The sequence below is a fragment of the Dysidea avara genome, chromosome 2 (assembly GCF_963678975.1).
Source record: "Dysidea avara chromosome 2, odDysAvar1.4, whole genome shotgun sequence".
NCBI classification, from domain to species: Eukaryota; Metazoa; Porifera; class Demospongiae; order Dictyoceratida; family Dysideidae; genus Dysidea; species Dysidea avara.
Window position 1 is genome coordinate 40,197,933 of NC_089273.1, and position 22,791 is coordinate 40,220,723.

A 22,791-nucleotide genomic window follows, 5' to 3' on the forward strand; every position below is an offset into this window, starting at 1 on the left:
AATCTAATAGTATATGCTGTACTATTTCATTCCAATACTAACATAATAAAACTGTTATAGACCTTATTATTCTGAGCTTTTTTCACAGTGTGACCTGATGTATACAAAATTAGTAATCTTAAAGATTACATCATACTATGTATTCATAAGGATTTGCATGGTTTTGTGGTTGAAAAGTTAGCTGACTGAGTTTCCACATTTGGAAATTGTTTGTGGTATGAAGCATGCTAACTGCTCAGAGTTTCCACATTTGGAAACTGCTAATACATGAGTTGGTGAGCTTTAATGTTATTTGTGGTTGTGTACACAGGATTTGTAACTTATAACACTCGGGGTTCCTCAATCTTTGTACACTGCATTTGTACAGATGAAGTGTACAAAGTTACAACCTTTTGGAAACTGCCACTGTTCTTGCTGTGACAAGCATTAAATATGCTTTTAAAAATGTGTATATCACTACATTTCCACAGAGGGGTGCTACCAGCAGAGTTATAGCTTCAAGCGCAGCTCCATTCCTGAAAGAGGGAATGTGATAGTACAAGGTCTCTGTAGGATGACAGCTGAATAGGTTCATGTTGTGTATAGCTCAACACCATCAGTGGCCTAGAATGGCAAGAGTCTGGGAAGGACTTATAATAGCCGTGCCACAGATTTCTCAGCTCGTTTACCCAAGTATCTGCCACAAAAGAACAATGCTTATTACGTAGTTACTATTTTCAAAAGAGAACGTGCTGTAAATGACTGCATACACTGTAGGTAATACAAAGTTAGGTGTAAGCTTACAAGTAGTTAATAAAATGCAAAATGTGCTCGCATGTGCTGTAATACTACAAAAAGTGCATATAAAGGGTGTGTAGTACATATTATTTGTGCACAAAACCTACAATAACTAATAGCTATAAAATCTTATGAGATCACACACTGATTATTGACAATAGCATGCTGAAATTCGTCATGAACTTTTTTGCTGATAAAATTACCCTCCTCAATTTCCAACAGTTGTAGAGTAGACTTCATATGACTTAATACCTTACTGTCATCATCTGTAATTCCATTATAAGTAAGAATTAGTGAATGTAGATTTGTACATGTTATTATTCCTGTAGCAACTGTATTAAATACTTCACCGTTTAATTCGTTACCAGACAAGTCAATCCATTGCAACACACTATTGTTGTGTGTGAAGCTCTTAATGGAATCTGCTGCTTCATGATGGATTTCATTGCTAGATAAACATAATTGTTTTATCTTATCTTTATTCAGAGATGAAATGATTTGGTTAATGCCATCAGAATTTACCTGGCAATTCGACAGTGTAATCATTTCTATTGTACAGCTCATTTTTTGCAGCACTTCAGAAATAATATCGACAGCCTTTGATTCAATTTGAACTCCGCTGATGTTTAACTCTAAAAGAGATGAGAATCTTTTGAAAAATAGAGCTGAATCACATGTTAAATTTACACCTTTTTCATTATTGCATAATATTATTTGCAATGAATAGATATTTGAAATGCTTTGAAGCTGACAAGAATTTTTCAAAGAAATACCTTTAGCACTACCCAACAATTCAAGAAAACAGCTAACTGTGTTTAAATCCTTAAGTCTTATATATCTTTGGTATACAATATCACTTGAAAATTGGGATGCATTATAAGATCCAATTTTTACTAAAAGTTGTTTACAATTCACGATCAGATTAAAGGTTTCATTAAACAGTTCTGTGCTTAAACTGTTTCCAGCAATGTTCACCCTCACAATGTTAGGCATCTGAAGAAGTGATGCAACCAATGCACTTTTAGCTTCATCACCTATGTGATTGTTACTGACATCAATTACTACTAAAACTTTGTAAGCAGAAGGAACCGCTTCTTTGTTAGGTGTTAAAATTGTTACAACTGATTCAGAGTCTAGCTGACAATCACACAACACTAATTCCTTTAATGAACTAAGTTCATCCAGTGCTTCACCAATCATTTCTGCACTTTCATAATCAATAATAAAACCAAATAAATTAAACTTTTGTAACATGGCAAACTGTTTTAAAATGATACATGCTTTTTTAGTAAGAACTGGGGCTGTCTTGAAATGCAAGCAGTTGAAGTTAATTTCTTTAATGTTTAAGATATGCTGAACTTGACGTGAGTCTGCTCTAGACACATTTATCATGCCAGCTAGTAGAATTATAAATGCATTTACATAATCTTCTGCATCATCTGTACTGCTAAAATCAACCACTAAAGGTTGTTTAGTTGTTGTTGTGGTAACGTCATTTATAAAATCAAATACTTTGCAATGTGCACTGCTAAATTGGTTGCCATCACATATTTTTAGGGACTTCAGTTTACGCATTTGGAGAAGAAGTTCAACTAGTTTCTCTATGCCTTTGTTAGAAAGGTGATTTGAAGTTATATCAAGTTGTCTGAGGAATTTAAATGTTGAATGCACATTTCCTTTCTTGTGAGACAATATGACCTCAGCAAAACTATCATCAATCTGACAATCGTTTAATTTTAATTGTTCCAATGAACTAGAAAAGGAAATTGCAATATTTTCAACATCTTTTGATTTAATAGCAATTCCAATTATGTCCAATACTACTAAATTTGTAAAGTGTTGAAAGAATGAAGAAGTACTTTCATTTAATGTCCTATAAGGTAAACAATGTAAGCTCAACTCGCTGATTCTCATCACATTCTGAATCAGTTGATTCATCCTTCCTGATGAAATGACAGTGTACATACATGCTAGTATTGTGAGGAAAGAACCAACATTATCATCTGCATCATCACAATGATCTCTGTAATGAATACTAGAGGTTGAAGATCTAAACGCAGTGATTAATGAAAAAATCGTATCCATGTTATGACTGTTAAAGCAATTTCCACTGGTGTTTAATTTCTCCAGTCTAGGCATTTCTATCAGTGATGTTACTAGCTGATGGACAGCCTCATCTGTGATTGAATTATTGCTTATGTCAAAACTTCCCAAGTTTTGTAATAGTTGAGTTTGTCCAATCACTTTTACAGATTTCATTTGGCAATTCCTGATTGCAAGATCCATGAGATTAATATAGTTTGTGGATGTTGTGTCTACTGGTTGGTGAATTTCTCCAGAAAAGAGTGACACATTATCATTTATGGTTATTCCTGAAATAACTAATTTTTTGAGATTTCTAAATCGACTAAGTATCATTGATGCACTTGAAGTCAGTTCCAAATTGTAACCTTCAGGGCAAGTGAGGTATAATGTCGATACTTTGGTAATATTTCTCAAAAACTGTGAACATAGCTTAGAATTAGCACTGTTATTTCTGACTAACTCATTGATGTAATGTAATATTGATGTAAAAACTTCAACATGCTTTGAGTCATTAATGAAATCTATTGATGTTTCAGGATCTATTTCAGTGGCTAGTAAGTCTATTATAAATTTGCTTGCTTCACTAAATTTATTATCCTTCACATGAAGAAGTTCAAATAATGGCCAATGTAAAACTGCAACAGCTACGGCCTCTGTGGCTTCATCATCGATTTGATTGTAAGATACATGTAGCTCTTTAATATTGACAGCATTGTGCAATCCTCGCAAAATTTTGATCATTACAGATGATTTTATACAACAGTTATTCATCTTCAAATATTGTAATGACAGTAAATTGCAGTTAACAGAATAATCAGGACTTTCTTCACCAATAAATATTCCACTAAGGTTTAATGTCACTAATTTAGACATGGCACTGCTCCTAAGGAAAGTTGATGAATCTATCTTAAGTTTATGTAAGTGTTCTTTTTGTAATACCGTAGATAAGTGAACTATTTCAGAAATATTTGAGACAAAAATTTTGGAAGATTTATTAGTGCTAGCATTTATATAATGTACAATAGTGTAAAAGGATTTGGTATTGTATACATCATTTCTGAAATCAACATATTGTACTTTGAACTCACGTTTAGTAAGTAAGTTAAAAATCAATAGACTATTTTCACTGAAATTATTATTACACAGTTTTATTGATTCAAGTGAATTCCATTGGAGAAGTGCTGCAGAAAGAGATTCTGTAGCTTCATCTCCTATCTGATTGTTGCTCAAATCAACCATCCTGATTTGTTTACATTTTTGCATTTCTTCCCCAAACCTTTTCGCAAAACTGCTGCTCAGGTAACAGTTGCTCAAAACAATCTGTAGCAAACATTTTAATCCAGCCAAAGCTTTTAGCAAACAGCCACCTACCTGCTCTCCTAAGTTCACAGAAAGAATCTGCATTTTAACCAAGCTGGTGAATCTCTGAAAGAGTTTCGAAGCATTACCAGTAAGAAACTTTTTATTTGCTACAGCAGGCAAAGATCCTCCAGTTAAACACAACTCAGTTACTTTCGACATATTAGCTTTGAAATGTGAACAACCTTTAGTATTATGTTCCTGTACATAATCCAATACTGCAGCAAAGGATTTGCTGTCATTAAATCCTGTGCACATAAAGCAAAGGTTGTCAATTTGTAAATGTCCAGAAATCATGTTAAACAATAATATAGCAGTCTCACTGAACTTATTCTGCTCAACTTTAATTGTGTCGAGATCATTCCAATGTAGGATTGCTATAGCCAGTGCTTCTGTAGCTTCATCACCTATGAGATTGTTACACAACTGAAAGTCTTTGATTTTTTTAATATGTTGCAATGGTTCTGCCCATTTGATAACTGTGAAAGATTCAATACAGCAATTGTTCATAATTAAATGTTGTAAAGATTTCAGATTACCTTTAAATGCCGCAATGAACATATCAACTGCTTCATTACTGAGAACTATTCCACTTAAGTTTAGAAATAATAAATTGTTAAACCTTTTGAAAAACATTGAGGCATTGTAATGCATTACTAGTTGCCTACCAACTGCTTGAACGTTCAATGACAAACATTTTATATCCAAAATGTTGGAAATGAATGTTTCAGTTGACATACCTTCATTAGTACTGCTAACATAGTTTAGTGTAGTTATAAATGCTTGAACACTATTGACATTATTTCCCATATCAACAGATGATGTTTCAGCTCTCTTTTTTGTTAACAAATTAAGCAATGTTTTACTTTCCGAAGTAAATTTATTGTTGGTAATTGCTAGTGTTTTAAGTGACCTCCAATAAAGAATGGCAATAGCTAATGTTTCCGTAGCTTCATCATCTATGAGGTTGTCACAAACCTGGAATTCTTCTATGCAATTGACATACTTCAGTTTGAAAAGAAGCTTAATCAGCATCTTGGAATTTAGACAGCATCCATTCAAAACCAAACATTTTATATGTTTTAATTTACCATCAAATGCTTTTATAATAATGTCACAAGCGTTTTCGTCAATGCATACCCCATCAATTTTCAACGTGAATAGTTGATGAAATAGAGAGAAGATTTGTGAGGCACTTTGGCTTAGAGTCAATGTTTGATAAGTAGTTTCACGGTAATTATAGTGTAGTGACAAAGCCGTTATACTTGAAACATTTGAAATGAACAAACCTGATGCCTTGCCATCAATTAAGTGTGCATCACGTAGTACTGTAACAAAGGATTTGATACAGTGAAAAGTACTGAACCTTATTGATGATGTTTTGAATTGTTCCTTTGTCAACAGATTAAATAGCAGTTGGCTTTCTTCAGAAAATTCATTATTACCCAAGTTTAGTGTTTGAAGTGAATTCCAATTGAGAATTGCAAAACACAGTGCTTCTGTAGCTTCGTCATTAATAAGGTTATAATTTAGCTGAAGTTCTTTGAACTCTTTAATTGTTTGAAGATTCTGTGACCACCTCATTATTATGTGTGAAGTAATATTACACTTTTTCACTATCAAATGTGTCAGAGATTTTAAATTGTCACCAAAAGATCTATTAAGGACTACAGCTACTTCTTCACCGATTGCTATCCCACTGAAATTTAAATATGTTAAATGATTGAGTTCTTTAAAAAAATGAGAGGACTGGACTGTTAGTGGTAAATCCACATGATGAATGCTGTCTGTGAATACTAAATATTTTGACATCTCTAATGATAAAAAATTAGTGTTCAGAACATTTGACAAGAATAGAGTTGATGATTTACTAGTAGTGCCAGAGCTTATGTATTCTATCACAGCAATAAAAGATTTAATAGCATTAACATCAAGACTTAAGTCAAGTTTTGTGACAAGTTTCTTGATGGTTAACATGTCAAGTACTGATTCACATTTGCCAGAAAATTTATTGCCGCTTAATTTTAGTCTTTCTAATGATGTCCAATGAAGCATTGCTAAAGCCAGTTCACTTGTGGCTTCATCACCAATAGAATTGTTGCATAATTGAAGCTCTTTAATCCCTTTAGCACCTTGAAGCATTTTAGCAAATTTAATTGTCATTAAAGTAGTTATTTGGCAACTATTCATCATTATATATTGCAAACAGTGTAAATTATTCTCAAATGCTCTAACAAGCATATTATCTACTTCTTTACCAATATTGATCCCACTAATATTGAAATATGATAAGCTGGAAAAACTCAGGAAGAATTGCGATGCATTTGCTGTTAGTTCCAACACTTTCTCCGACACTTTAGATGGCACATTCTCCAACAAAAAAAACTTTATATTTGGAACATTTGAGGCAAAAGTCTTGGTACCATTACAGTTTATATTTTCAATCACGGCAATGAAAGAGGCAATAACATGATAACAGTTTTTAAAATTTACTGACGAAAGGTTTAATTGATCTGTGGTAAATAAGTCAAAAAATTGTTGGCTCTTTTCACTAAATTTATTGTTATTCAGTTTCAAAATTTTCAGCAAATTACAAGAAATAATTACTAAGGTGAAATCTTTTAATGCATTGTCATCAATGTGATTATTAGATAACTGAATTTCTTCAATAATATTAGATTTTTGTAGCACTTTTGCAATTTTAGTGGCCACCAAAGAGCTAATCTGACAACCATTCATAATCAATCGTTGTAAATACTTCAAATTGCCCTCTAACATGTTAGCAAGTGTATCACCTGCTTTTTCACGAATGATTATTCCACTAAGATTTAATAAAGACAAGTTATTAAGTCTCTGAAGAAACTCCAGTGCTTTTATTGGTAGTTCCAAGTATCGATGTACTTCAGATATTGCGCATTGTGTAATCTCCAATGATAAATGTTTAAGGTGTGCAATATTTGATAAAAATACATTTGAATGCCTGCCACCAGTGTGACAGTTTATATATTGGATCACACTTATAAAAGTCTTGACTGCATTGAGGTTTTTACTAAGTTCAATGTCTTTGGTAGGTTGATCATTTGTTAGCAAGTTCAATAAGTCTTGACATTTGCTAGTTAATCTGTTGTCAGTCAATTTTAACTCTTTTAAGCAATTCCAACCAAGGACTGCTTTTGCAAGTGGTTCTGTGGCTTCATCATTTACTTGATTGCTACATAGTTGCAGCTTTTCAAATCTTCGGATCTTCTGAAGCTCATTCAACCATCTTATAGTTACAGCTGTGGTAATGGAACAGTCATTCAAAATTAAGTGCTTAAGAGATGAAAGATTAGTAGCAAAAGCCTTTGTAAGTTTATCAGCTGCCTGTTCAGTGATTATTATTCCACTTATAATCAAGAATGTTAAGGTACCAAATCGTTGAAAAAAGCAAGATGCTTCAATTGTTAAGTATAGTTTAGAACAATAAAGTGGCTTGTTTATTGATAAACTAGAAGTATTATTGGAAATATATTTTACAAAACATGATTTATCAGACTGTACATCATTCATATATTCTAACAACTTAATGAAACATTTAATATCATCCAGAACATCAAAATTTAATGATGAATCTAAACATTTTAGTTGACTCATTATGAACTGAAATAACATCACATCTATATTGTTATTATTTATCTTAAATCCACCATCATTAAGTGAATTCCAGTGGAGGAGAGCTACTGCTAATGGCTTTTTAGCTTCATTATCAATTAGGTTGTCACATAATTGAATCTCTTTTATACTTTTACTGTATTTTAGTTGATTAGCAAAGTTTATAGCAGTAGAAGAGGTGATGCAACACTTATTTAAAATCAAGCATTGGAAAAATTTAGCATTGTTGGCAAATAGCCTTAGAAGGTTTTCACTTATTTCCTCACTTATGCTTATTCCACTTAGGTTTAAGGATGATAATTTCTTAAAGTGTTGCAGCAAACTTGATGCATTGGCATTTAGTTCTATTTTATGGTTACTAGCAATATTCATTGACAATGATATTGCACTCAAAATATTTAAGAAAAAAGTTCTAGATGTCTTGTGACCACTTTTGTTCATATAATCTAAGACAATGAGGAAAGATTTGACACTTCTGAAATCACAATTGAAATTAATAATTATGTCTTCTTGCATGTTCTCAATTAACAACTTACAAAGCAATTGACTGCTTTCACTAAGCTTGTTTCTCTCTAATTTCAGGATTTCAAGTGAACTACACTGCAATATAGCTACTGTTAAATGTTCTATAGCCTCATCACCTATGCTGTTGTGACACAATTGTAATTCCTTGATACATTTAAACTTCTGTATTCCTTTAGCAAATCTGATGGCCATTGAAGTGGTTATGCCACAATGATTCATAATCAAATGTTGCAAACTATTAGTACATGATTTAAGAAGTGCTTCAACAGCTTCTTCACTGGTTTGAATTCCACTAATATTTAACAAACATAAATTGTTAAATCTGTGGCAAATATTTGTTGCATCAACTTCATTACATTTCAAATTATGTTTAGGTGCAACCTCTAATGACAATTCTTTTATGTTTGAAACCATTGAGATAAAGTTATTAGCAAACTTATTATTTTCATAAGACACACCTAAAATGGAAAGAAGAGATTTTATATTATGAGAATCATTGTAAAAGTCCAGTGTATTAGGTGGTGATTTAGAGTTTTCTCCGATAATTAAACACAATAAATTTACACTGTTTTCACTTAGCTTATTGTTGTCTATTTTCAATGACTGCAATGAATTCCATTTGACTATTGCAATGGATAACTCATTTGTTGCTTCATCATCAATTAAATTATCACACAGTTCAAGGTTTCTTAACTTTTTAACCTTATATAGTCCTTTGAAAATTTCAATACCTGCTTCTGAGTTTAATTTGCATCGATTCAATATTATAGTGTGTAGGGTTACTTTACTATTATCAAACACAGTACAGAGTCCAACAGCTGCACCTTTATTAATAGATATTCCACTAAGATTTAATTCTGTAAGAATATGACATATTGTAAGTGCTTCTGCAGCTCTGTTTGTCAATGCCAATGTTTCATGACTGTTAAAACTTTTGCTACAATCTAACAATACAGTTCGCAATTTGGAAACATTTAATGCAAACGTACAACTTTTTGTTGATAGTGTATTTGCAGCTTCTAAAACACAAAAGAAATGTTTGATTGAGATCAAATCATGATTATAATAGACAGAATTGCCAGTAATTGACTTCTTTAACTGAATGGCAAATTTTAATAAATTGGAGGTATCATTACAATCATGGAACTTATTTCCCATACATTCAATTGTCTCAAAGTTTTCCCACTGAATAATCGCTGTCATTAATGTTGTAATAGCAGTATCATCGATGTCATTATCTTGTAAATGTAAGTCTTTTAGTTTACGATGTCGGCTCAAAATTTTGCAAATGTAGATAATGTCATCAGATATCAAAGCATTGGAAGAGAGGTCTAATAATTCTAAAGGATCATCTTCAAATAGATTCTCATTATCACTCAAATTTTGCAATTGTTCGTGCTCCATATCACGCAGTGTATTGCTTGCTCCAAGCTTCGAAATATTAACAGTTTGTATTAACATAACTAGAGTTTTTAACTTGCGAATGTTATTACCAGATATGTTAAAGAATAATATAGTCGGCTTTTTACGTCCATCGTTTAAGCTAAGGGGATTGCAGAACAATTCTATTGCATGATCATTAATACCACAGTTGGATAAATTGATTGTGGTCCATTCTAAAGTAACATATGACCTTGCAATATAGTAGGATACTACTTCAATATCTTTCAGATATAAATTTATTCCACTTAAATCAATGTGATTACAATCAAACTCTGCAGTTAGTGATTCACTTATCTCACTATGTGGGGCTTCTAACATAAAATGATATAACTGAAGATACTTGACTTTATCATTTGTTATTTTATGAGATATTCCAGGTACACCATAACCTAAATACTTGTTAAATATAGTACATATGGTTGATTTGTTTGATAAAAAGATTTGCAATGCAAACTGATCATCTTTGGTAATCCCTGTATACATTCTCCAAACGCCAAGGTACTCTCCTTTCCAGAACATATGATGAAGTACTGAAATTTGCTTTATGGAGCTCAACTGTGACAAATAGTAGGCTGCAAGGTATTCTTGGATAGAATAATGGCTAAAGCTATAAGATTTCTTCTGCTTACCATTTTCCATGAACACCTCAAGTCGCAAAAGCCCATATGCGTTTGGATATTCATTTAAATCAAGCTTAGCCTTTTTAACTTCATCTTCAGAGAAAACAAGTTGACCCTTATCAATCATGTTATATGCTAATTTAGCTAAAGGTGATATCACAGGCTTAACATTTTCATCTTGTAATCTAATCTCTGATATCTTTGCAAAACCTGATTTCTTTTCTATATCATGTGTGATAGTTAAGCGAATACAATGATCTGTAAACTTTGTTTGAGTCTCAGGAATGGATTCATTGTGTTCCAAAGTATCAATTAATACAGCCATATTTAGTGGGATGTAACAGAGACTGTCAATAACAGTATTCTGTTCGAATTTTTCTTTAATTTTTTGAAAATTTTCATTAGAGAGTTTATTTTGTAAAAATGCATATCGAACCTTTTTAGTAAAACCCATTATTTCTACTCTACTATTACAGTATCTGAGTAGGTGTGATGTAACATAAGGTCGAGAAGTAAAAAACACTTTGCATTGTGGCAAAATCTTTCCTCCTAACAAATCTTCAAAAAATGTATTTATTTTAGCTTGTTTAGGTAGCTCATCATAACCGTCAAAAATCATCATTAAATTTTTACCATGTGTAATTTTTTCAAAATAGTGAACATAATCCTTTTCCACTGAATTGTCATCTTTGTAACAATGGTGTATCAGATGTTTAAATTCTTCAATAGTATGTACTTTAGGATCTCTGAAGTGTACAACCAGTAGCAGTTGGATGTTCTGTAATAAATTACCAATGGCCCATTGATGGGCAATTTCTGTTGCTACCATAGATTTTCCCATCCCTGGGCCACCCTCCAGTATTGTTACGTTTAATTTTTCTTCATCAACAAATTTCAAAATTTCAGATAAATCATCTGTAGTTGTAAAATGTGCAAAATACTTTGCATCTTCAATATTTCCTCCTCTCATTGCCTCCACTTTGGAATTTAATTCTTTTTTTGTTTTAGTTTTTGGTTTCTTATGTACAGCAAAGAGTGGATTTACAAAATTTAATTTCTCAGAAAATGTGAATTGCGTTACATGCCTGTTTTCTGTACTGTAAAGTTTTTTACAATGATCTCTAATGGGTCTTATCACATCATCTAAAGAATTTAAAATAACAATATACATACAAGAGTGAATAGTGGCAGCATAACAACAAGAATAACATAATAATCATAATTTGGGATATTAACAAACTGAAATAGGCAATGCAATTATTTAAGATTGAATTAAGCGGTTGGACAATTTGACTTATAGTTTAAGGACTGGTACTTTGATAAACACAGAGCAAGGAGCCTTATTACTGTATAAACTATAAGTACACCAGTAAGAATTTCTGCCAATACCACATAACAGGCCAGATATTGTATGTATCAACCATCACCAAAGGACAGTCTTTATAATTGACATTGCTATACCAGGTGATAGCAGACTCACTCAGAAAATTAATGAAAATGTGAAAGATACATAGACTTGAAGATAGAGATACAAAGAATGTGGAATGTGCAAACTAAAGTTATTTATACTGCTTGTGATTAAGCGCTTGTCTTGGGTCTGTTTCAACATATCTAGTCACACATCTTCAGATTTTGAACATCCATTACACCACATTGGTTTCAAAGTCAAAGCCACATTTTGAGAAGATTCGTGACTGAGCATACCTGAATCTATGTAGAAGAATTGTGACTATCTTAGCGAAAATATGTCTAGTTCGCACAATTAAAAAACATTATAAGCTTCTCAGCATTATCTGCACTGTCCAAGGAGTGGTTCAACAAAATTTAAGCCTACTATGGTGAGTAGTTTTGGAATTACAGTGGTAGAAAGTAGGAAGAACATGAAAATCGATTTGTACAGTGATTATGCTAAAAATAAACTACAGGTGCCTGCATTTGCAGCCATAACGTCTGTTTGGATTAGTTTAAAAAGTTGGAATTCAGCTTAAAATGTTCACCATGGATTGGCAGATTAACCAAGGTATAGTTTTATCACAGCAGTCACTTGCGCATAGGTGTATGAAGGCAGTTTTGTCGAAGAAACAGCGACAATTTTGTTCACGCTTACCGCTTCGTAAACAAACACATACGACATGCAAACCATTGAGTTACAAAAATGAAACAAAGATTTTTTTTAAACTCCCTATAACTAGGCAATTGTATAGTTTTGATTGATTTGAGTCTTCCTTCTTTGAGTACTGGCCCAATAAAAACTTGCATATTTTTCTTGTAGCAAACATAATTTTACGAAATACTTTTTCTCAATCATATCATAAATAGCCACTGGGATTGTGAATATAATGAAAATATGGTAAATTTACTGATATTTATGGATTCCGCATTTCAAATGACACAGCGGTAAGCTCAAAACCTACTAAACAGAGGACTAGGAAATAGAATTTGTGGAGTATGCTTCTACTGTTTGATTCCCGCATGATAAATCAGATATTGAAAGATTAGAAATGGTTCAACATAAAGCCACTTGTTTTGTTTACAACAATTTTTCAATGTACTCTAGTGTATCGTTCATGTTGTTCCAGTTAAACTGGCAGTCACTGGAAGAATGAAGAACTAGTGCTATTGTCCCCATGTTTGACAAAATAATCAACAACTTGATCTCTATTGGCTTCTCCCATCACATTTGACTGGTTATGTCATCTACTCGGATCTACCTTAAAAGATTTATCAGTCTACCTGCTAGAATCAATTTGTAATACCGTTTCGTTCTCCCACATTCAATTCAATTATGAAACTCATTACCTGCAACCTTAGTTACAGCACCAGACTTCAACAATTTTTGTAATGAACTTAACTATTGTAGACTAACCTAACTTTGTACATGCACATTATACTCATATTGAGGTTTCTGTGCATTATTCAAAATTAAATTAAGTGCCGCTGATTGCATCTTATGACTTTGCTTCTTTTCCTGGGCTTACCGAAGTGGACAAACACAACTACATAGTAGGCAAATTTAGTGTTTATTGACTCAGGTGAGTGGATGGCAGTAAGAGCCACCTAACAGCTATTGAGACCGACTGGTGGCGGTAAGAGTCACTGACCAGCTATTGACACTGACGTGGTAATCCCCCAGCATTCGACTTTAGGGGACGAATGCATTAATTGTCCCAAGCATTCAACTTTAGGGAACGCATGCAGTAGTTTCCACGAGCATTCAACTGTAGGGGGAAAGCATCTAGTAGTTTCCCCGAGCATTCAACTTTAGAGAATGCGAAAAGAAGTCTAGCATTATGGTTAGGCTAGGGTTCAGCATTGATTTCTTCTTTAATAATACAGTACAACCCTTTAGGGTTCACTACTTGTTGCATTTATAAATGTAGACAACAAGGGAGTGTGGTAGCTGGCAGCGGTGATCGCCCATTGCTCCAAATCAAGAGTGTGAAAAGGTTGCAGGTTGGGGATCTGCTCAGCACCTTTTTTTGGTTTTGTAGTACCTCTTTGTCAAAGTTTATTTTTTGGTTCACTGGCATCAATAACAATGGCCTTACACCTTCAATTTTATTGTCAATGGGTTCTAAAGGCACCGTGGCCTTTACATGTCTTTTGTTGTAATCGTCTATGCTTTGACTATTAATTAAACACGAGCATAGGGTGATTATATGCTTTTAACTTCTTAAGTAGTTCTTGCACTTCTTCAAACGAGTTGAACTTTCTTCCAACCTGAACATCATTCATTAAATCACCACTGCTGTCAACAATTTCTTTCCTAAATTTGCTGGCCAATCCTCAGAATCCACCAATGAAGACATTGTTCCAGCATCTATCTAATAGACCCTCAGAATTGTACGTCCCTTACAAGCCTAGTATGTGTGGCTGTACCACAATTCTGTAATGCAATATATTATTATTATTATCTCCAGGTAGCTTAGCTAGTTGCTGAACTGTCAACAAATTTAAACAAGTGCTGTATGGGCCGCTATAATTCAAAACTTATACCCTCCCTGTATGATTTATCTTGCACTGAACGACTTCAGAGACTCACTTTGCCAAGCTTACTGTATCGTAGGAACAGAATGGACCTAATCATGACTTATAAGATCTTAAATGGATTGGTAGCTATGGATATGAATTATTTTTTTACAGTTAATTTAGATTATACAGGGTCGAATGGATTTAAACTTTACAAGAATAGATTCAACATTAATGTAAGAAAGTTCAGTTTTTCACAGAGTCATAAATGATTGGAACAGTTTACCTCATGATGTAGTATCTGCCAGTAATGTATTTATTTTTAAACTAAATTGGATGTATTTTTATTCAACCGACACTTTGATCACGTATAGTATGCATTATGAGATTGGTTTTATAAGACGCTTTTCTTTCTTTTTACCAATTAATAATTATACAACCAAGTACTAAGAATAATACGAAATGCGGTAAAATTACGTCATTAATAATGAATGAAATAAATAATAAATAAATAATAAATAATGTTTGAGAAAACTATGAGGCCTAGAGACATGAACTAAGCGGGGATACATTCGCCTGTGAATGAAGGCACAACCGTATAATAAGTACACCTGTTCCTGCTGATGACTTTACCGTACGTGTAATTAAGCCGAGTGGAAAATAATTCCAGCCGCTAGCAAGCCAGATGAAGGATGAAGATGTATAATACAATTACCGGTACAAGTATTACATTACTCATCAGCTTGTTGTTCCAGCTGGTTGTTTATGAACGTATCAGCTGGTATCTCAACTGGTCATCAGTTGGTTGTTCACTGCATGACGCCTGGAGCGCATATCCTGCACACAAAATACACAGTTACAAACAGATATCACTTCTTTTTGTATTTGTATACTGCAAAGACGGCCTATGGCTGGCTTTGGGGCTTTTTTAACCCATGTGTTTTTTTCTTTACCACAGGAAGAAGAAAAGAACTTAAAGAAGATTTGTAATACTTCAATTATTTTTGATTTTATTAGTAATTATGCAAATTATATACATATATTTATTACATGCCCATTATTCCCCACAGGATATTTTTTTGCAGCTGATCTCTCTACTGGGTGACTTGAAATGTAGCTGAACTATATACAGGATGGTTTCTTTGTAGCTGAACTCTCTACAAGATTACCTCTTCTAGCTGGTCTCTCTACAGGGTGATTTGTTTGCAGCTAAACTCTCTACATGGTGGTAGCTGAACTCTCTACATGATGGTTTCTTTGTAGCTGAACTCTCTATAAGGTGACTTCATCTAGCTGAACTCTCTACAGGGTGATTTTTTTGTAGCTGAACTCTCTACAAGGTGATTTGTTTGCAGCTGAACTCTCTACATGATGGTTTCTTTGTAGCTGAACTCTCTATAAGGTTACTTCGACCAGCTGATCTCTCTACGGGGTGATTTGTTTCTAGCTGAACTCTATACAGGTGATTTGTTTGCAGCTAAACTCTCTACATGGTGGTTTCTTTGTAGCTGAACTCCCTACATGATGGTTTCTTTGTAACTGAACTCTCTACAAGGTAACTTCTACTCTACAGGGTGATTTGTTGTAGTTGAATTCTCTACAAGGTGGTTTGTTTGCAGCTGAACTCTCTACATGATGGTTTCTTTGTAACTGAACACTCTACAAGGTGACTTCTTCTAGCTGATCTTTCTACAGGGTGAATTGTTTGTAGCTGAACTATCTACAAGGTATTTCTTCTAGCTGATCTCTCTACAGGGTGATTTGTTTGTAACTGAACTCTCTACATGATGGTTTCTTTGTAGCTGAACTCTCTACAAGGTGACTTCTTCTAGCTGATCCCTCTACAGGGGGATTTATTTGTAGCTGAACTCTCTACAAGTGATTTATTTGCAGCTGAACTCTTTATGTGGTGGTTTCTTTGTAGCTGAATTCTCTACAAGGTGACCTCTTCTAGCTGATCTCTCTACAGGGTGATTTGTTTTTAGCTGAACTCTCTACAGGTGATTTTTTGCAGCTAAACACTCTACATGGTGGTTTCTTTGTAGCTGAACTCTGTACATGATGGTTTCTTTGTAGCTGAACTCTTTACAAGGTGACTTCTTCTAGCTGATCTTTTTACTAGGTGATTTGTTTGCAGCTGAACTCTCTACATGGTGGTTTCTTTGTAGCTGAACTCTCTATAAGGTTACTTCGTCCAGCTGATCTCTCTACGGGGTGATTTGTTTCTAGCTGAACTCTCTACAGGTGATTTGTTTGCAGCTAAACTCTCTACATGGTGGTTTCTTTGTAGCTGAACTCCCTACATGATGGTTTCTTTGTAACTGAACTCTCTACAAGGTAACTTCTACTCTACAGGGTGATTTGTTGTAGTTGAATTCTCTACAAGGTGGTTTGTTTGCAGCTGAACTCTCTACATGATGGTTTCTTGGAACTGAACATTCTACAAGGTGAATTCTTCTAGCTGATCTTTCTACAGGGTGAATTGTTTGTAGCTGAACTATCTACAAGGTATCTTCTTCTAGCTGATCTCTCTACAGGGTGATTTGTTTGTAACTGAACTCTCTACATGATGGTTTCTTTGTAGCTGAACTCTCTACAAGGTGACTTCTTCTAGCTGATCCCTCTACAGGGGGATTTATTTGTAGCTGAACTCTCTACAAGTGATTTGTTTGCAGCTGAACTCTTTATGTGGTGGTTTCTTTGTAGCTGAATTCTCTACAAGGTGACCTCTTCTAGCTGATCTCTCTACAGGGTGATTTGTTTCTAGCTGAACTCTCTACAGGTGATTTTTTGCAGCTAAACACTCTACATGGTGGTTTCTTTGTAGCTGAACTCTGTACATGATGGTTTCTTTGTAGCTGAACTCTTTACAAGGTGACTTCTTCTAGCTGATCTTTCTACTAGGTGATTTGTTTGCAGCTGAATTCTCTACATGGTGGTTTCTTTGTTGCTGAACTCTCTACAAGGTGAATTCTTCTACCTGATCTCTCTACAGGGTAATTTGTTTGTAACTGAACTCTGTACAAGGTGCGTTTTTGTGGGTGATCTCACTGCAGGTTGATTTGTTTGTAGCTGAACTCACTAAAGGGTGATTTGCTTGTAGCTGAACTCCTTGCATTGTGTCTAGTTTCTAGCTGATGTCTCTACAGGGTGATTTTTTTATAGCTGATCTCTCTACAAGTTGATTTGTGTGTAGCTGATCTCTCTGCAGGTTGATTTGTTTGTAGCCGATCTCTCTACAGGGTAATTTGTTTGTAGCTGAACTCTCTATAAGGTGATTTGTTTGTAGCTGATCTCTCTGCAGGTTGATTTGTTTTAGCTGAACTCTCTACAGGGTGATTGCTTGTAGCTGAACTCCTTACATTGTGTCTAGTTTCTAGTTGATGTCTCTACAGGGTGATTTTTTGTAGCTGAACTCTCTACAGGGTGATTTGTTTCTAGCGTATCTCTCTACAGGTAGATTTGTGTTGATTTGTTCATTGCTGATCGCTCTAATGGTTGGTTTGTTGTAGCTGAACACTCTGCAAAGTGTTTTATTTGTAGCTGATCTCTCTACAGGGTAATTTGTTTGTAGCTGAACTCTCTCCACAGTGACTTGTGTGTAGCTGAATTCTGTGTAGCTGAATTCTCTAGAGAGTGACTTAATTGTAGCTGAATTCTCTACAGGGTGCATGACTTGTTTATAGTTGAACTTTCTTCAGTGTGACTTGTATTGTTCTGAATCTCTATAGTGATATATTTGCTTAACTCTCCACATGGTGACTTGCTTCTTGCTGAACTGTCTATAAGATTAACTGTTTGTAGCTGAACTCCCTACAGAATAACTTGTGATGTAATAAAATTCTATAATGGAGTAAATAAATTAGCCGAATGCTCTATTAGGGTGACTGTTCTATTAGAGTATCTCGATCTCGCATTTGCTACACGGAGTTGGCTTTAGAATCATAACTCAGTGGTTTGTAATCCGATTCTTCTGTACTACTGCAAGGACTTTCTATGAAGATTATTCCAGTGATACACCGATTTTCAGCTCATTGCTCTAAGCAGTTTGCCTTGTAGGCGCGAAAACTAATACTTTTTTTCTTCATAAAAATCGATCGCGTAATTGTGACACAGGTTGGGTTTTGTGTCATATCTCCATGGTCTTTATCTCGATTCCTTTAAAACCACCAAAAGGCACTCCTACGATGGTTACTCCATCTACATAGCAATTTTCAACTCATTCAATGAAGCAGTTTACCCTGTAGGCGTGACAACAAATCGATCTTGTTTTACGCGAATAATCGGTCATAACTCCTGAACCATTCATCGGATTTGTACCAATGTTGATGCTAGGATTCGCCGTTGGACTCCCTTTCTGTGAGCCAAATTTCATGGCGATCGGAGTACGCGCTTGCTTGTTATAGCAATTTTTGCAAGTGTGCGAAAAGACAAAAAAGAAGAAAAAAAATGAGGAAAAAAAACCAAACTTTGGCAGCTCGTATCTTGGAAATGGCTGGAGCGATTTCCTTCAAATTTGGAATGTAGACTCCGCTGGCTGGCGGGCAGCTGTGTAGCAAATTTGGTTCCAATCGGATAAGTGATCACTGAGATACAAAGGTGTGAAAATGACGTTTTTGTTTTTCCTGTCAATATACTCACGGGTGTGGCGCGCCGGCTTCTTGGGCCACACGACACACTACCGTGTGTCTTGATAATAATAATAATAATAAAAGGAGTCTGAGCTTGAACTCCAGCTAGCTTCAATAGCGTCCAGTGGATTAGGGAAGCAATGGCATCATGCCTTCCTTTAAAATAAGAATAGCTGCTTATTAAATGATCAACAGTTTCATCAACCATACCACAAAGTCTGCATATAGAAGAGCTTGGTAACTTGTAAATGTGAGCCTTGATAGAATTAGAGGATAGAGCCTGTTCTTGTGCTGCAAAAGCAAGGCCCTCCAATTCCTTAGTAAAATTACTCTTCCGTAACCAAGTCCACTGTGAATTGCTCCAAACCTTGTTAGAGATTTCTTGTAAAAATTGACCATGCAGTGGCTTGTCTCTCAGTAAATTCAAGTGCTCTGCCATAACAGTTTGTCTGTAATGTTTGCCATCCTCCTGAAATTTAGCAAAATTCTTAGCGCCAACATCAACACATCAGAAATACGATGCACATTAAAGGAGAGATTCCCCTACTCATGCTCTATTGCAAAGCTAACAGAAATAAGTCCTCTACCACCATGTCTTGTTGGAATGTAAAGTCTATCCACATCACTGCTCACTAAAAAACTGCCATGCATGGTGATTAATTTCCTTGTGCTATCATCCAATAACTCCTCCTGAGACCATTTGACAATTCCACTAGAGTATCTCATTAAAGAAACAGCCAAAACATTAATTGCAGTAATTAAATTTCTACTGAATAACCTTGTACACAATAACTTTCGCACCCAACACTTGTATTCCATAGATAACAAATCTTTCATTTGTTGGTGTTTAAAATCATCAGCCTCCAGAATTCTGATATTTGTATGCACCAGTTGGAGATAGGTGACAAATCAAGTCCCCAGAGGATAAACTAATGTCACTTGCTTCTGCTAGATCTTCTTTTAAAATAGCCACTAGAGTATGATACTGGTAACATACCATCAAAACCTCGCATTTGAGATAGACTATATACTTGACAAAAGGACTGAATAGTGGCACCAGGCTGACAGATATGTAGTGGGAATCAAGGCCCAGGTCCAAGCATAGCTAAATAAATACTCAGTGGCTATTGACACCGATTATCAGTGTCAATAAGGGCCACAACTAAACTATTGACACTGGCAGTAAATCATTTGATAATTGAGGACTGGAGGTATGTACCCCCAAAACAAGCTGGTAAATATTTAAAGGAAAGGCTTACAAAGAGCCTTAGACAATGGCACCTATCCTACCATTAAACCAGGGAAACACTATAACAAGGTATTATTATATGCAACCTTGGTATGGATATATGCACCCAGCCTCCTACCTGCATGCAGCCACTAATGAACATACATATGCCTGAGTATGAAGCATGCCTGTGGAAGCAACAGACATTGAACTATGTATATAGGTATGCAACAGTTGGTGTATACTGGAGATACTGCAAGTTACATTAGCAACAGAATGAAATAATTTAATTGCATAAGGATGTAGATAGGTTGCAGAGGCATGGAAAGCTTGTAAAGGGCCCTAGACAATGACACCTATCCTACCATTAAACCAGGGAAACACTATAGTAAAGTATTATTTATTATTATATACATGGAGAAGGGAGTGCAACCTCGGTGTAGATATGTGCACCTCCTAACTGCATGTAGTGACCAATGGACCTGCATATGTACAGGCATGGAGCAAGCCTGCAGAGAGTAACACAGCTGAAGTGCAGCGGTCACATATGCATGTTCAATGACAGAAAGTTACTGCAATGTAACTAACCGGTGGCAAATTTCACGTACGCAAAGGTGGAAACAGAATAACTCAAGCATGTCTAAGAGCTCCCATGCTTAAGGAGATAATAGTATTACTAAAAGAAAGACACTGTTGACCATAGAAATGTATACAAATACCCACTAGATACATAATTAATGGCATGGAGTGGGGGGAGGGGGTTAGTGTAGCAGAGATTGGAGAGTAGTTACACATTTGTAGTAGGTCAATCATGGAAGTATAATGATGTCAGTGACAGTAATGATAATGCATGAGCGAGTAAGAATAGAGTGGGATTAGAAAACTGAGGTGGTTACTGGCAGTCACATAAGCATGGAATTACATGAAAGCAACAGTTAGGACATGCCTGTCTGCAGAAGCAGTGATAACTCGCAAGCCTATGGTGAAGAACATGCATGCAGTGGCAGCAATACTAGCAATGAAACAGCGAAATACTTGTGGCAGAGTTGTAGTTCAATAGTAGTGGCAACAGTAATAACAGACATGCAGGAGCCATAAAATGCATGCAGCAGCGCTTTGGTATATCATGAGGTTACATATCATGCAGCAGCTAGAGCATTGCACAGTACTCTGCTAGTCTCCACACTCTCAGTAGATCATACAATAGCGGCACCCTCAAGCTCACAGCAGTGATTACATTTATATGGCCGCAATAATGTTTCGTGAAGTGACGATAAAATTGTTTGTGCTGGACTCATAATATACATGCAACAATAGTAATATTCATGCAGAAACCACAAATGGAATTGGGCAACTGCTAGATGCTGTAGTAGCCATACTTGGGCAGTATTGCATATCGACCAATTGATGTCTGGGATATATATGCTTTAAAAGAAGCAGTAATAATGGTGGCAACAGGCATGTGGTAGATGTAATCTTCATGCAACGTCACCCTCAGAGCGATAACAGTAGCAACAATAATATTCATGCAGTAGCAGCAGTAATAGCAGTTTTGCAGCAGCAATAACATTCATGTAGCAGCACTCTCAGTGCAATAGCAGCAGCAATATCAATATTCATCCAGCAGCAATATCAATATTCATGCAATAGCAGTAGCAATATTCATGCAGCAGAAATACTCATCTCAGTGTAATAGCAGCAGCAGCAGCAGCAATACTGCATTTACTTGATCAAACACCACACCTTTAATAGTCGCAGCACTTGAGTGGTCCCACAATCGATTGTGAACATAATGGCTTAAACATCATTCATGAGAATCAAGTGGTAGTCGAGTTTGAATAGTTGCCGCATTGATATTTGGAACTACGGTAATAAGTGCCGTTGCATTTAATCAAGTAAATACAGTATTCATGCAGGAGCACCCTCAGTGCATTGGCAGCAGCAATAGCAATATTCATGCAGCAGCATCCTCAGTGCAATAGTAACAGCAATAACATTCATGCGGCAGTACTCTCTTAAGTGAATCATGCAACATACTTTGCATAGCGTAAAAGCACAATAGCCTCATAGACTTGCAATAACTTGCAAGTAACCAGCCATCATGCTAGATCAAACATACAAAGCTGTTAGTCTTACGTAGAACATGCTACCGGTGAAAGCTTGTCCAGTAAATACTTGCCCATTGGCTGTGGTCCCATCCTCATCCCTCAGCTGCCACCAAACTATATGGAGGAGTGTACAAACACAGTGTAATTGGAATGTGTAGGGTTTTTTTGTTTTTGTTTTCGCTGGCACTACATTTATACAGCAGTACTCTCAGCCGATTATGCAACAACAGCATATCATGCAGCAGCACTTTCATTATGCAGTGCAGCATATCATGCAGCAGCATTCTCAATGCAATAGCATGAAGTCATTATGAGTTTTTGATTTTGCTTTTACCAGCACTATGTACGCCTGATAACACCATCTGTGACCCTTAGCCGTCACCTAGCCAGTGCCT

The 22,791-nt window shown here is 35.3% G+C and overlaps 1 protein-coding gene across 2 annotated transcripts in view; it reads right to left on the minus strand.

Annotated features, from left to right (window-relative positions):
• Positions 1–695: 695 nt before the first annotated feature.
• LOC136247314 (uncharacterized) overlaps positions 696–22,791 on the minus strand; it is a 68,900-nt gene continuing 46,804 nt past the window's right edge. For both annotated transcript variants that reach the window (XM_066038936.1, XM_066038935.1), the window contains exon 6: positions 696–11,603. In XM_066038936.1, the coding sequence (XP_065895008.1) occupies positions 907–11,603 (10,697 nt within the window). In that variant the 3' untranslated portion in view covers positions 696–906. The remainder of the gene's footprint in view (positions 11,604–22,791) is intronic.